This window comes from Taudactylus pleione, unplaced genomic scaffold (genome assembly GCF_031769625.1).
Source record: "Taudactylus pleione unplaced genomic scaffold, aTauple2 ptg000203l, whole genome shotgun sequence".
NCBI lineage: Eukaryota > Metazoa > Chordata > Amphibia > Anura > Myobatrachidae > Taudactylus > Taudactylus pleione.
In genome coordinates, this window is record NW_028284605.1 from 10,229,752 (window position 1) to 10,244,431 (window position 14,680).

The 14,680-nt window shown below is 47.1% G+C and overlaps 1 protein-coding gene across 2 annotated transcripts in view; it reads right to left on the minus strand.

Annotated features, from left to right (window-relative positions):
• The window catches only part of LRRC75A (leucine rich repeat containing 75A), a 398,941-nt gene that overhangs the window by 262,933 nt on the left and 121,328 nt on the right, over window positions 1-14,680 (minus strand). The window contains exon 2 of one of the 2 annotated variants that reach the window (XM_088477813.1): window positions 359-487. The exons of the other annotated variant lie outside the window; for it this stretch is intronic. Coding sequence (XP_088333939.1) covers window positions 359-487 — 129 coding nt within the window. The remainder of the gene's footprint in view (window positions 1-358; window positions 488-14,680) is intronic. 2 annotated transcript variants of the gene reach the window in all.

Consider the following 14,680-nt stretch of genomic DNA (forward strand, 5'->3'; position numbering starts at 1 on the left):
GTGCACTGCACATTGATGATGCCTTCTGTACCTCATCATCAACATAGTGAAGCTATTATAAGAGATGCAGAAACACATTTGCTGATTACTATGAAAAGGAAAATGGTAACCAAGACATAGTGATGTAATCAGAAACAAATGTAAAATTGTTTCATTGTTTCATATAAGTAAAAAAAACACCTGCATCAAAAACTCATCTTTAAAAAAAATTTAAAAAACCATATCAATTATATTATAAACATATTTATATATAGTGGAAATTTGTCCTAATTTACACAGCAACCAGCACACAGATAACAGTCACTATTAACTATTAAAAAAAAAAGTCACTAGTAGTAGACCAATATTGACTACCTACCGGTTTGGGGCAGTGAACATATCTTGCTAGGCTGATTATCAGATCATGGGTAATGGGATCCACCAAGTTCCGGAAGCTTGCGTATCGATAAAGGACATCATCCAAGGATGTAGACTCCATGCCCAGATCCTACATAAAAAAAGAAACTACGTAAATTTGTAATCTATCATTATTGTAAGGCTTACTCATACAAACCCGATGGTCCACAGACAGGGCACATAAATCCTTAGGGATCAGAGTAGGAAACTATACTGAAGTATACATCTCCAGATCCCAAAGCAGTAGGGTTTTGTATTTTGGCCTAATGCCATCTGACATTCTAAACAGAGTTTGTGAATGGAATTTACATTAATTTACAAATAAGCAAAACTGAAAATCAAAGCAGACTATCAAGCAGACTTGGGGTACATTTACTAAAAGTTGATATTAATCGGTTTTTAAATCAATCTAAATCGATGTGGAGTTTCTGGGGCTAAATCACACATTTACTAACAGGCAATTTAGTTTTTTTTTAAGTGTTAGTAAATGTGTGATTTAGCCCCAGAAACATAACATTGATTTAGATCGATCAAAAACAATTAAAGTCAACCTTTAGTTTGAGATTCTTCCTACTTGGGAACAGCAGGATTTGCAATATAGTTTACCAATCCCTTACTTTTTACTGTTGCAGGCAGTGGCGTCCCTCCCCATGGTGTCACCTGGTGCGAGGTGGGATGTTGTGTTGCGCCGCGCCAAAATGGGGCATTGCCTCGGGGGAACGGCGCGACCTCTTGCGAGAAGGGGCGTAGCCTTGCAGCCGAACACCCGTGGTCCCGAGCCTGGAGGCAGGGGGTGGGGTGCCGGAGATGTGTGCAGAGCCGGCTGGCTCCCTCACAGTGTGAGGAGCCGAGTGCTGCACTTAATTATACAGTGCTGCACCCGGCTCCTGTCACAGAGGGGGAGTCTGCACCTTGGTGTCACCCCTAGAAAGGGTGACACCCGTGTGTGGCCCGCACCCCCCGCACCTCCCTTGTGATGCTACTGGTTGCAGGGGCTGTGAACTAGAATTAGTAATTACCATCTTTAGTGCACAACTTCTCATGCTATGCGAAGAATCCAAACCTTATGTTTTGTGGGTAAATCCTCAATGCCTGGCATATTTCTGTGACAATCTTTACTCTACATAAAGAGAACTTAAATCTTAATTTTATTTAGTAAATAGTTGGTAGTAGAATACACAGCGTGGCGCACCATTGAGAGAGCGTGTCTGACGTGTCATGCTCCATCCACAGGGCATGTCTAGCTCCACCTATGGATGTATCGATGCTTAAATGCTTTTTGCGAGATATTTCTATATAAAATTAGTAACAATATATTTTGGGAAATTTAGCAAGTATTGATACTAACATTGCTGCCTGCAATTCTCGATTTCTTGTTTGCAACTAACCGCTGTGATATTTGTTTTCTTCTCACTCAGCACAACATACATGATTAATGTATCCAAATGCACTTTGACCTTGTTTGTATTCAACCCTAAGCATATGTTTGTTGCCAGGATGACTGAGAATATTTGCTAAGTATTTGCTAAGTATGTTCTTTCATTGTGAACCCTGGACTGCCGCAACTTGTATGCCCTGCAAAGAGAAAAAGTCTATTTGCGCTATTAAGACACTATTTACTATAAAATAAGAAAATAATCAGGGGATCTGGTGTTCACTAAACAACACATATAAATCTATTAATATATTTATATGCAATGTATATTTATTCAGACTAGAATATGACTAGTCATAATGGAAACATTAATGTTTAGACATATGACACATACATAAATACTAACAAATGCTGCATATAAAAATACATACAACCAATAAAACGACTATAATGATCATAATAACTCCATGGAGATCTCCAAGTATAATATATGAATGACACTGTGCTTTTTAAAAGGACTCAGGGCCTGATTCAGAGGCGCTCGCAAAAAACGAGCGCTCGCTCTGAATCAGGGCGGCCGCATGTTTATTTTTGATCGGCCTCCTGGCCGCTCGCTAAGTTGTGGGTGACCACGCACAGCTTTAGCGAGCGGCCAGATGATGGTTGCGATGATCACGACCATCGGGCTTGCGACGAGACCCTTGTGGTAGGGTCTCGTCCGTCGCAAGCCCCAGTGAGCTTCTGGCTCTAATAGAGCCGGAAGCTCACCACTGACATCAGTGGGGACGCCCCCAAACAGCACTGTTTGGCCAGCCATCCCCCCCCCCCCCCCCCCGGCCATCGACCTGCTCGGCCATCGACCCGCTTGCGAGCGCTTTGCGCTTGCGAGCGGGTCTGAATCAGGCCCTCAGTCCATATATTCACAAGATATCGCTCCTGGTTTTAAGCCACAAATAATAATGCAAATGGTAACATGAAAACTTGTATAATCACCACTCTACACTAATGTTAGTAATCAGCACTCAGTATGCTGCACGGGAATAGGCGGTCCTGAGCACCCCCTGTGCTGTAAAGAGAGGTGCAGCGGCTGCAATTGCACGCTGCCCGTGTATCCACCTGCGGGAGTCCGCCTGGACCACAGATGCTGACTCTGGAAGTGGACGCCAGTAGTCTCTATATTCCAGATGGTATGGAGGATTCCTCAAGTGGACAGCAACACCAATAAAAAGTATATGGCAACCAGTCCCAGCGATAGCATTCGCAGTCGTGCATTCGCAAAGGGCTTTGGATCCTCTAACCGGTTTCGCTCCAGTCTAGAGGGAGCTTTTTCAAAGAGTGGACCACTCTAAACTCTTGTTTTTGTAACTTGTATGCCCTACCTATAATTATTCTTTTTTCTCTTTTCCCATACCTTTATAGTATTTCCAAATCATTAGAACCACCAGATACTCTAATGGTGCATACACACTGGCCGATATTACTGAGCACTTGCATGATTACATAGATAGTTAACAGTACAATTTATTAGGATAAAACACACTGCTAAAATCAGATCCCGCCAATTCCTTCAACAATTCCACCGCAAAATGGTCAGTGCATAGACATTGTAGTATTACAACACTACAAAAGTGCCATTATAGTGCAGATGAAATTGTGCAAATAGAATGTGAACATATAGTCCTTGATTTCTGGTGGTGTGAGTAAACAGATGATGGAAAGTCCTCACAGAAGTAGGCAGTTTAAACTCCATACCACCTAGCATTGCTTTTGGGATGAAGTCCAACAAGGAAATCCTTTTCAAAACAGCATGGTATGGCACAACGCGTTTTGGATGCTTCCAAGCGTCCTTTTTCAAGTGCAGAGTACCATGCTCTCAATGCCGCTGCTTTAAATATGGTTGTCCCGGAAGAGAGCATGGTACTCTGCACTTGAAAAAGGACAATTGGAAGCATCCGAAACACGTTGTGCCAGTCAGTGGCGTAAGTTCATCCCAGACACCCAGAGGCAAGTTATAATTTGGTGCCCCTCGTCACAGCCACTGTTATGTAGCAATTAGCATGCAGACAGGCTATAGCTAGACGAAGGCAGCAGCTGATGGTCTGACATGGAGATCTCCACTAGAGTATGGTAGTTTCTCAGTTGCCGGGAAGGGGTGCCATGTATTGGGCGGCCATGACGGTACACTCCGGGTACATAGTTATAGCCCTAAGTGGGGTGAATATGTTGTGGACAATGGAGGAGGTGCCCCTTCAGAGCTGGAGCCCGGCGGCAGGTGTCTCCATTGTCTCCCATAGCTCTGCCCCTGGCCAGTACCATGCTGTTTTGAAAAGGATTTCATTGTGCACTGACCATTTTGCGGTGGAATTGTTGATGAATTGGATCTGATTTTAGTAGTGTGTTTTATCCTAATAAATTGTACTGTTAACTATCTATGAAATCCATCCAAATAATTTTTATACATTCGTCTGAGGGAAGCGCTTGAAGTTACTTATCAAAGACCCATTTTTCTTTTGATGTTTACAAGTTAGTTGGTGTACAACTTGTTATATTGTTAAGTTTTTTGAGCTGCATACCATCAGTTAATTGCGCATTGAATATACCCCGCTCTCTCTTATACTGGTTTGCATGATTACGACATCGTAATTGTGCAATCGCTCAGTAATTTGTGCACTATAATGATGGAAACGACCAGCAATGTGCGCTCCCGCTGGTGGTTTCCGACATTGGGCCTGATTCAGAGCTGAACGCTCTGACCAGAGCGCTCGCTCTGAATCAGGGCCCTCCTACCTTTTTTTGGAGCGTCCTCATGGACGCTCGCATAGCTGTGGGTTACCACCCACAGCTTATGCGAACGTCCATGATGATGGTCGCGATGGTCTTGACCATCGCGACCATCGGGCTTGCGACGGAGACCCTGCGGTAGGGTCTCGCTGCCGCAAGCCCTGTAGTGATTTTGGCTCTATCAGAGCCAAAATCACTCCCACTGACATCACTAGTGATGTCAGTGGGGCCGGCTGGAGACGGTAGGCGTTCCCATGGGAATGCCTCCGTCTGGCAGGCACGCCCCCGGCACGCCCACCAAAGGGGGCGTGCTGTCAATCAACATCGACAGCACGCCCCCTTTGGTGCGAGACCCGGAGCGGTGGTGAGCCCGTCGCTCGCCGGGTCTCGCGCATGCGCACGACGGAGCTCCCTCCATCGTGCGCATGCACAGTGAGGAACATCGACCCGCTTGCGAGCATCCTGCCGCTCGCGAGCGGATCTGAATGACCCCCATTGTCCATCACCTGAACATAACGACAGATTGTGCATATTTAGTGATGAGGGAGAGAGCCTACACTGAATGACTGATCGCTCAGTGTAGGCACCACAGGGGATCAGGGACGACGGTACGATTACGATGTCATAATCGCACTCTTTCCTGATTGCCCTTAACTCAGTGGTCCTCATGAGCCCACACAGTTAACGTTTTTCAGGTCACCCAGCAGGTGCACAGGTGTATTCATTACTCACTGACACATTTTAAAAGATCCACAAGTGGAGCTAGTTATTTCACTTGTGATTTTGTAAGAAGATCTGGAAAACATTCATTGTTTGGGCTCCTGAGGACCGAGTTTGAGAACCTGTGCTCTAATTAAACACAATTTACTCGTATCCGAGGAATAGATGAATAGATTGTTATCTGTAATATTACATTATACTTATCAGTCACATGAACTACTTTGAGCAATTGTGTTTGGGATCCTAATAGTATTTATTTAAACAGGCTGATTAAAGTCCACCACAAATCGCTGTATTAGCCAGCTACATAAAATATACTTATCTTTAGAACACGCTTATTGAGGTAGATATCATTTTGGTCTTCTATTTTACATATTGTTCAACTACTTTTGAATCTATATTTCACCTAAATACCATTGGATTACCACTTATGTTAAGAAATTACAGACTTACTTTAATGATCATCTTTTGGGTTTAAAAAACAGATTTTAAAACTTTTTGTTGAATTGTCCTTTTTTTATGTTCACAGTGAGGAACTCACATTGGGAGTACTATCTCCCAGGCTCGGACTGGGCCGCCGGGGAGTTGGGTAATTCCCTGGTGGGGCCCACTGATTTTAGGCCTTGCCCCTTTTTAAGAGGGGACGGGGTTTAGCGGACCGCGTTGGGGGGAGGGGTGTCGCGTGCAGCTCAAGGCACAGGCTGACAGGGCTGTCTCCCAGGACCCAAAGCCGCCACCTGAACTGTTGCTGATCCCCTTCACCTGAACATGACTTCAAGCACTGGGTGGGCCGGGAGTGGGGCCACAGGCAGGGGTGGGGTCACAGCCAGAGAAGACCTAAGGAAAGCAAGTTAGTGCTAGAGGTGTGAGGGAGGTTTCAGTGCAATCTGTGACTGGGGGGTGGTGGGGTTGTGTGAGGGGACATTGTGATCTGTGAGGGGGGACTGTGTGAGGGGACAGTGTGATCTGTGAGGTGGGACTGCTGTGTGAGGGGACAGTGCGATCTGTGGGGGCGGGCTGTGTGATCTGTGTGAGGGGGGCTGTGTGATCTGTGAGAGGGGCTGTGTGAGGGGACAGTGTAATCTGTGAGGGGGGAACTGCTGTGTGTGAGGTGACAGTGTGATCTGTGAGGGGGGCTGTGTGAGGGGACTGTGATCTGTGAGGGGGGCTGTTGTGTGAGGGGACAGTGTGATCTGTGAGGGGGGAACTGCTGTGCGTGAGGGGACATAGTGTTCTGTGAGACAGTGTGATCTGTGAGGGGGGCTGTTGTGTGAGGGGACAATGTGGTCTGTGAGGCGGGGCTGTTGTGTGAGGGGACAGTGTGATCTGTGAGGGGGTCTGTGTGAGGGGACAGTGCGATCTGTGGTGGGGACTGTGTGATCTGTGTGAGGGGGGCTGTGTGATCTGTGAGGGAGGGGCTGTGTGAGGGGACAGTGTGATCTGTGAGGGGAGCTGTTGTGTGAGGGGAAAGTGTGATCTGTGAGGGGAGCTGTTGTGTGAGGGGACAGTGTGATCTGTGAGGGGGAGCTGCTGTGTGAGGGGACAGTGTGATCTGCGAAGGGGGGGCTGTGTGAGGGGACATTGTGATCTGTGAGGGGGGACTGTGTGAGGGGACAGTGTGATCTGTGAGGTGGGACTGCTGTGTGAAGGGACAGTGCGATCTGTTTCTGTGTGATCTGTGAGTGAGGGGCTGTGTGAGGAGACAGTGTGAGCTGTAAGGGGGGGCTGTGTGATCTGTGAGGGGGCTGTTGTGAAGGGACAGTGCGATCTGTGGGGGGGGGCTGTGTGATCTGTGTGAGGGGGCTGTGTGATCTGTGAGGGAGGGGCTGTGTGAGGGGACAGTGTGAGCTGTAAGGGGGGGCTGTGTCATCTGTGAGGGGGCTGTTGTGAGGGGACAGTGTGATCTGTGAGGGGGGGGCTAATGTGTGAGGAAACAGTGTGATATGTGAGGGGAAAGTGTGATCTGTAAGGGGGGTGAGTGAGGGGACAGTGTGATCTGTGAGGGGGGGCTGTGTGAGGGGACAGTATGATCATTACTGCTTCACAACACTGAGGTTGCGGGCTCGATATTCACTACAGCCCTAACTGTGTGGAGTTTGTATATTCTCCCTGTGCTTGCGTGGGATTTCTCGGGTGCTCCGGTTTCCTCCCACACTCCAATAATATACTGGCAGGTTAATTAACTCCCAACAAAACTTAACCCTAGTGTGTGTGTGCGCGCACATTGTAGAGAATATAGATTGTAAGCTACACTGGGGTAGGGGACTCATGTGAATGGCCAAACATTCTTTGTAAAGCGATGTGGAATATGTGTGCGCTATCTAAATAACTGATAAATAAATAATGATCTGTGAGGGGGGCTGTGTGAGGGGACAGTGTGATATGTGGGGGGGGCTGTGTGAGGGGACAGTGTAATCTGTGAGGGGGGACTGTGTGAGGGGACAGTGTGATCTGTGGGGGGGCTGTGTGAGGGAACAGTGTTATCTGTTAGGGGGGCTGTGAAGGGACAGTGTGATCTGTGGGGGGGGAGGCTGTGTGAGAGGACAGTGAGATCTGTGAGGGGGGACTGTGTGAGGAGACAGTGTGATCTGTGAGATTGGGGTAGTGTGATCTGTGAGGGGGTGCTGTGTGAGGTGGCAGTGTGTTCTGTAAGGGGGGCTGTGTGAAGGGACAGTGTGATCTATGGGAGGCTGTGTGAGGGAACAGTGTTATCTGTGAGGGGGGGCTGTGAAGGGACAATGTGATCTGTGGGGGGGGGCTGTGTGAGGGGACAGTGAGATCTGTGAGGGGGGACTGTGTGAGGAGGCAGTGTGATCTGTGAGATGGGGGCAGTGTGATCTGTGAGATGGGGCAGTGTGATCTGTGAGGGGGTGCTGTGTGAGGAGACAGTGTGATCTGAAAGGGGGTGCTGTGTGAGGGGGCAGTGTTGTAGCAGTGTGATCTGTGAGATTGGGCAGTGTGATCTGTGAGGGGGTGCTGTGTGAGAAGACAGTGTGATCTGAAAGGGGGTGCTGTGTGAGGTGGCAGTGTGGTAGCAGTGTGTTCTGTGAGGGGAGCAGCGTGTGTGTGAGGCTATGGTGAGCAGCGTGTGTGTGAGGCTATGGGGGGCAGTGTGTGTGAGGCTATGGTGGGCAGTGTGTAACTGAGTCTATGGGGGCAGGGAGGGGGTGGGGGCACCAAAATAAATTCTTGCCCTGGGCTCCACTTGGTCTAGAACCAGCCCTGTGCCCAGCATGTATGTGTCTGACCTCCCGGCCCCTTCCCTCCTAGCCAGTCATCAGATGTATAGGAGGGGTATAAGCAGCATGTATAGGAAGGGAATAAGCAACAAGTATAGTAGGGCCATAAGCAGAATGTATAGGAGGGGCATAAGGAGCATGTATAGGAAGGGAATAAGCAGTTTGTATAAGACCCCTTTCTGTTACGTGGGAAGCGACAGCTGTGAGATTTGACCTTTTGGTCTCACAGGCAGCATGGAGCATGTGGAGTTTAGAATGCAGGGCAAGAGCCAACCACCAGCGCTGTGGCTGTCATTCAGGGCTTCATCACATATACCATAGGAGGAAGCCTCTGGAGCGTGCTCTTCTGTCTGCAGCCCTCCCTCCCCTCTGTTTCACAAAGATCCATCCAGCTGCCAGCACTACAGTGGCCATTGTAGCAGCACAGCAAATGTAAGTGCTAAGTGGTCAGATGTTTGATGCGTGTCCTGTCTGTGTTCCATACCCAGTGTCTGCCTGTCCTGTCTGTGTTCTATATCCTGCATCTTCCTATTCTGTCTGTGTTCCATACCCTGTGTCTGTGTAGCGTCTGCCTATCCTGTCTGTGTTCCATATCCTATGTCTGCCTATCCCGTCTGTGTTCCATATCCTACGTCTGCCTATCCTGTCTGTGTTCCATATCCTGCATCTGCCTATCCTGTCTGTGTTCCACATCCTATGTCTGTGTTCCATATCATACGTCTACCTGTCCTGTCTGTGTTCCATATCCTCCGTCTGCCTATCCTGTCTGTGTTACATATCCTACGTCTGCCTGTCCTGTCTGTGTTCCATAGCCTACGTCTGCCTGTCCTGTCTGTGTTTCATATCCTACGTCTGCCTATCCTGTCTGTGTTACATATCCTACGTCTGCCTGTCCTGTCTGTGTTCCATATCCTACGTCTGCCTATCCTGTCTGTGTTCCATATCCTACGTCTGCCTGTCCTGTCTGTGTTCCATATCCTATGTCTGTGTTCCATATCCTACGTCTGCCTGTCCTGTCTGTGTTCCATATCCTACGTCTGCCTATCCTGTCTGTGTTCCATATCCTACGTCTGCCTGTCCTGTCTGTGTTCCATATCCTATGTCTGTGTTCCATATACTACGTCTGCCTGTCCTGTCTGTGTTCCATATCCTACGTCTGCCTATCCTGTCTGTGTTCCATATCCTACGTCTGCCTGTCCTGTCTGTGTTCCATATCCTACGTCTGCCTGTCCTGTCTGTGTTCCATATCCTACGTCTGCCTGTCCTTTCTGTGTTCCATATACTGTGAGTGCCTGTCCTGTCTGTGTTACATATCCTCTGTCTGCCTGTCCTGTCTGTGATCCATGGCCCTCATTCAGAGCCACTCGCTATTTGCGGTCGTTCGTTCTAAAACAAGGGGTGGCTATTCAAATGAACCGTTCGCTGCTTGCGGTCTGTTCACGCCTCTATGTCTGAACGAGCGAGCAAAACATACGCTCTTTTATTTCTTAAAAACGCCCCCTGGCCGCTCGCACCATACGTCATGTCCGCTATTTATTAGATTAATCGAGTACATCGAACAGGATATGAACTGCTCGCTATTCTTGTGGTTGGTTTTTTCAACCGCTATTTTGCGAGCAGTTCTGAGTTAAAAAAAAACAAATGACGTGGTCATTGACGCTGCTATATTAATTATGCACACCCATAAAACGCCCGTTTTGACCTTTAAGCACGCCTGCGTTCTGATCTCCACTCCCCGTTTTCAAGCACCTTCCCCTGTTACCACCCACATACGCCTCATTCTGTCACTCAAAACAGCAGGCACTCTCTATATTGCGTACAAACGATTTTCGGCCGCACTGACTGGTTCGCGCATGCGTACTAAAAACCGTACGCATGCGCAGATGTGCGAACATCGCTCGGAACGAGCGTACTGCCGCTAGCGAGTGGCTCTGAATGAGGGCCCATATCTTTAGTGTCTGCCTGTCCTTTCTGTGTTCCATATCCTGTGTGTGCCTGTCCTGTCTGTGTTCCATATTCAGTGTCTGCCTGTCCGGTCTGTGTTCTATATCCTTAGTGTCTGCCTGTCCGGTCTGTGTTCCATATCCTTAGTGTCTGCCTGTCCTGTCTGTGTTCCATATCCTTAGTGTCTGCCTGTCCTGTCTTTGGCCCTCATTCAGAGCCGCCAGTTAACAACAGTACGCTCGTTGCGTTCCGATGTTGACTAACCGCGCATGCGTCGGTGTTACACTGCGCATGTGCGTACGGCAGATTGCGAGCTTTTTTTCTGTCGTTCCTAAAATAGCGTACAGGAAGTGACATGTCAAATGTGATTGACAGTACAGGGCGTTTTTGGGTGTTGACGGGGGTGGAGATGAAAAAACGCAGGCGTGGCGAGGCGTTTTTGGGGCGTACATACATTAGCAGATGCGAACGTCAAATGTGTTCGGACCGTCTCATACGTCACTGAAACATCCGCTTTCCCTTCAAAATGCTCGCACAGCTTAGGGTCAGGATTACTCGATCACATTGGCGATGGCCTTCTCCTCCGTCCCGGGACTCCACGATGGTGCAGCGATTAATCGCGGCTGGTCAGTAAAGTAATTAGTGTTGGATTGAAATCCGGCTTGGTATGTGTTTGGAAAGCAGTTTATTGGGATAGCACAAAAGCGTACGCAGGTGGAAATCAGAGCTGCTAATGTCATGATTACACAATCAATTAGCGTACATTTTTGGGGTTTTATTTTGGCCACAATTTGTTGGTTATGGCCTATTGTAACAATAATGTCATCATCTTTTAATTAGCTCCCCTTTTTTTTGGTTTACTGTGGAATTTGCATCGCTATGTGATTTTTGAAACGTTCCTTAAAGAGGCCTTTTTTTTTTTTAAGAGGGTCAGTTTTTGCCTTTAGGGCCAGGATTAAATGTAACCCATTTGTACAATAATGTCACAATACAATGTCAGTTTTTGGTTTTTAATTTATTGTTTAAACACAAACAAATTGGCCTAATATTTTGTTGCCTTTTTTTGTGGCCAAGATATTTGATCCAAAAAAAAAAACCCATAACTGCTAACATAAGCGTAAATACAAAATTTAAAAACATTTCACAAGAAAGGAGAGGAAAGTTTTGACCAGAAAGGAATATGAGCCAAGCACAGAAGGAGTGTGGGAAAAGTCGCCATTGCTGTCACCGTTTTCTCGCCCGTTTGGCTGGGTGAGGGTGGGCGCCAGACCGGGTCCGGGATGCCATCGGGCTGGCCTGTCCAGAGGCAGATGTTGTGGCCTCTGGACTAGGCACAGGGCTAGGCACATTTGGAGGATTGCCTGATGTTGTGCCAGAGGTGGAGGATCCGGATGTTCCGGCAGGAAGGGAGGTCGGCTCCACCATGTGCTGGCGAACGAGCTGCTCCAGGGCATCGGCGATGCGGATGTTGGCCCTGGTATTTTCCGCCAGGGCCTGAGCAATGGTCACGTTGGCCGCAGCATTTTGCTCCAGGGCCTCAGCCACCCGTATCAGACTGGCGTCCATCCTCTGCAGAATCTCCGTATGGCAATCCGATTTAAAATTGAGTTCTGTGAGGAGGCCCACTGCCTGCGAGGGGGCACGCCCTGGACTGGCTTCTGCAGGGTGCTCAGCCGGATGTACTGGTTCCTCCCCTGCAGAGCCAGCAGAAATTCTGCGGCCAAGGCTCCCCTCTGGAGCAGACTCATCCGCCTCTGTCTCTGTTAGGAAATTGGAGAAAAGACTCACATTAGAATCTACATATTGGCACAATAGCATTTCAGAGTTGGTGACATCACAAGACTTACCTTGGCCAACATGAGGAGCCGCAAAGTCTGGCATGTCCGTATCCATGTTGGACACGCCAAACACCTCCACAGCCTGCACACACCCCTGTGCCATCTCTTCTAAGTCTGTCAACTCCAATGACACAGGGGTGGGACCCCCACCTGTCCCCCTTGCATGCCTAGCCCTGTCGGCAAGTTTTTGTTTGAGACGATATTTGAAGTCTGCCCATCTGTGGAATGAATTTGGAACCATTATCCTTTTTTTTACAATGGGGTTTGTTTATAGGATGGGAAAGTGTTTACTTACCGCCGTTTGACATCCCGGGCTAGACGGACATAATCACCCACCCTATTGACAGCAACGGCGACCTCCTCCCACATTCTCCACTTCTGGCTTTGGCTCATATTCCTGGCTGCCTGGGGCAGGATGTCAACGCACTTCTGGATCAAAACCTCCATCTCCTTGCTTGTGAAATGTGGCTGCCTTTTTTTTTTGGCAGCTTTGGCGGGTTGACTGGGGCCAGCAGTCTCATCCATGTCATCCTCCTCACCTATTTGGGTAAATATTCCGATTTAGCCACTTCACAACTTGACCAATATATTTGTGTGAAAATAATCATGGAGACAAAATGCATGAAGGCCTTACCGCCGGATTTTTGGGCATTGTTTCCCTGGTCTGAAGCCATGTTTCTGCTTCCAGAATGAAAACAACCAGAAATTCAATGTGATTTCGTGACGTATTTATCCATGCGTCCTTTGTTTGCGGCCGCATCATTGATTGTGCGTCCCTATGATTCATCCTTAATTTGTGCGGGAAAATAAACACTATTTATGGCTTGGTGTGTGTGGAGTCGAGGTGGGGTTGTTGGAGTGTTGTCGGTTAAGTTGTTTGGATTTGGTTGTTTGCGGTTGGAGGATTTGGCAGAGTTGGTTTTTTGTTTGTTTTTGCTACATTTCTTTTGTTTTTCCGTTCGCATTTTTATAATTTTTTCCACATCCTTTCCTGATTTGGTAAGTTTTGTGCAGTCAAATTTGTGGCCAATTGGTGTCTTCTTCTGTTTTGTGGTTAGTTAATTTTTTTAACACTGATTTCATCTTTTTTAGTTTTTTTTGGTTTTCGGACCCAAAGAAGTTTTTTTGGGAAATCTTATATATTCGAGTTGGGTAAGTCCATTTTTTGTCTTGCATTTGCGAATTAATTACCGCACTTTTGACTGTTGGTGTAGTGACTTGCATTTGCGAATTAATTAACGCATTTTTGACTGTTGGTGTAGTGACTTGCATTTGCGAATTAATTACCGCATTTTTGACTGTTGGTGTAGTGACTTGCATTTGCGAATTAATTAACGCATTTTTGACTGTTGGTGTAGTGACTTGCATTTGCGAATTAATTACCGCATTTTTGACTGTTGGTGTAGTGACTTGCATTTGCGAATTAATTACCGCATTTTTGACTGTTGGTGTAGTGACTTGCATTTGCGAATTAATTACCGCATTTTTGACTGTTGGTGTAGTGACTTGCATTTGCGAATTAATTACCGCATTTTTGACTGTTGGTGTAGTGACTTGCATTGGCGAATTAATTACCGCATTTTTGACTGTTGGTGTAGTGACTTGCATTTGCGAATTAATTACCGCATTTTTGACTGTTGGTGTAGTGACTTGCATTTGCGAATTAATTACCGCATTTTTGACTGTTGGTGTAGTGACTTGCATTTGCAAAATAATTAACGCATTTTTGGCGGCTTATTCATCATGTAATCCAGTTTTGCTTTTCCCTTTTCCATTTTTTGGGTCCATTTGAACCCTATTTGACGTACGGTGTGCAATGTCATTTTCATCGATGGCCAAATGTGTGTTTCCGCTACTTTCTGTGTTGGCTTGCAACAATTTGAATAAAAAAAAAACACCCTCTAAATTTTTGAAGTCTCATTGTTGGCTTTTTTACAGTTTATACGTATCATGACAATACCCCGGCATGTAAGCAGCTATGGATGGTATCAGAAAGCTAAGTTGTTTTTTGTTACTTTTGGGGTGGCTCAAAAGCCTTACATTGTAAACCTTGAATTTCAGGTAGATCTGGGGCGAATTGTTCTGGCCCTGCTCCCGGAAGACGACCAACCTCAAACTCGTCCCAGGCGTAGGCATCGTAGGCATGCAAGGCCCCAGATATTTCGAACACGTGTCACCCTTTTTGGAATGCCCGATGATGAGGTTTTAAGACGCTACCGTCTACCTCCCAAAATCATCATAGACACTCTCTCATTAATAGAAAGTGATCTTGAGCGGCAAATTGACAGTCCAACAGCAATACCACCACTGACGCAATTTATGGCGGTGTTACATTTCTGTGCCTCAGGATCGTTTCAAACAACGGTGGGAATAGTGGCGGGCATCTC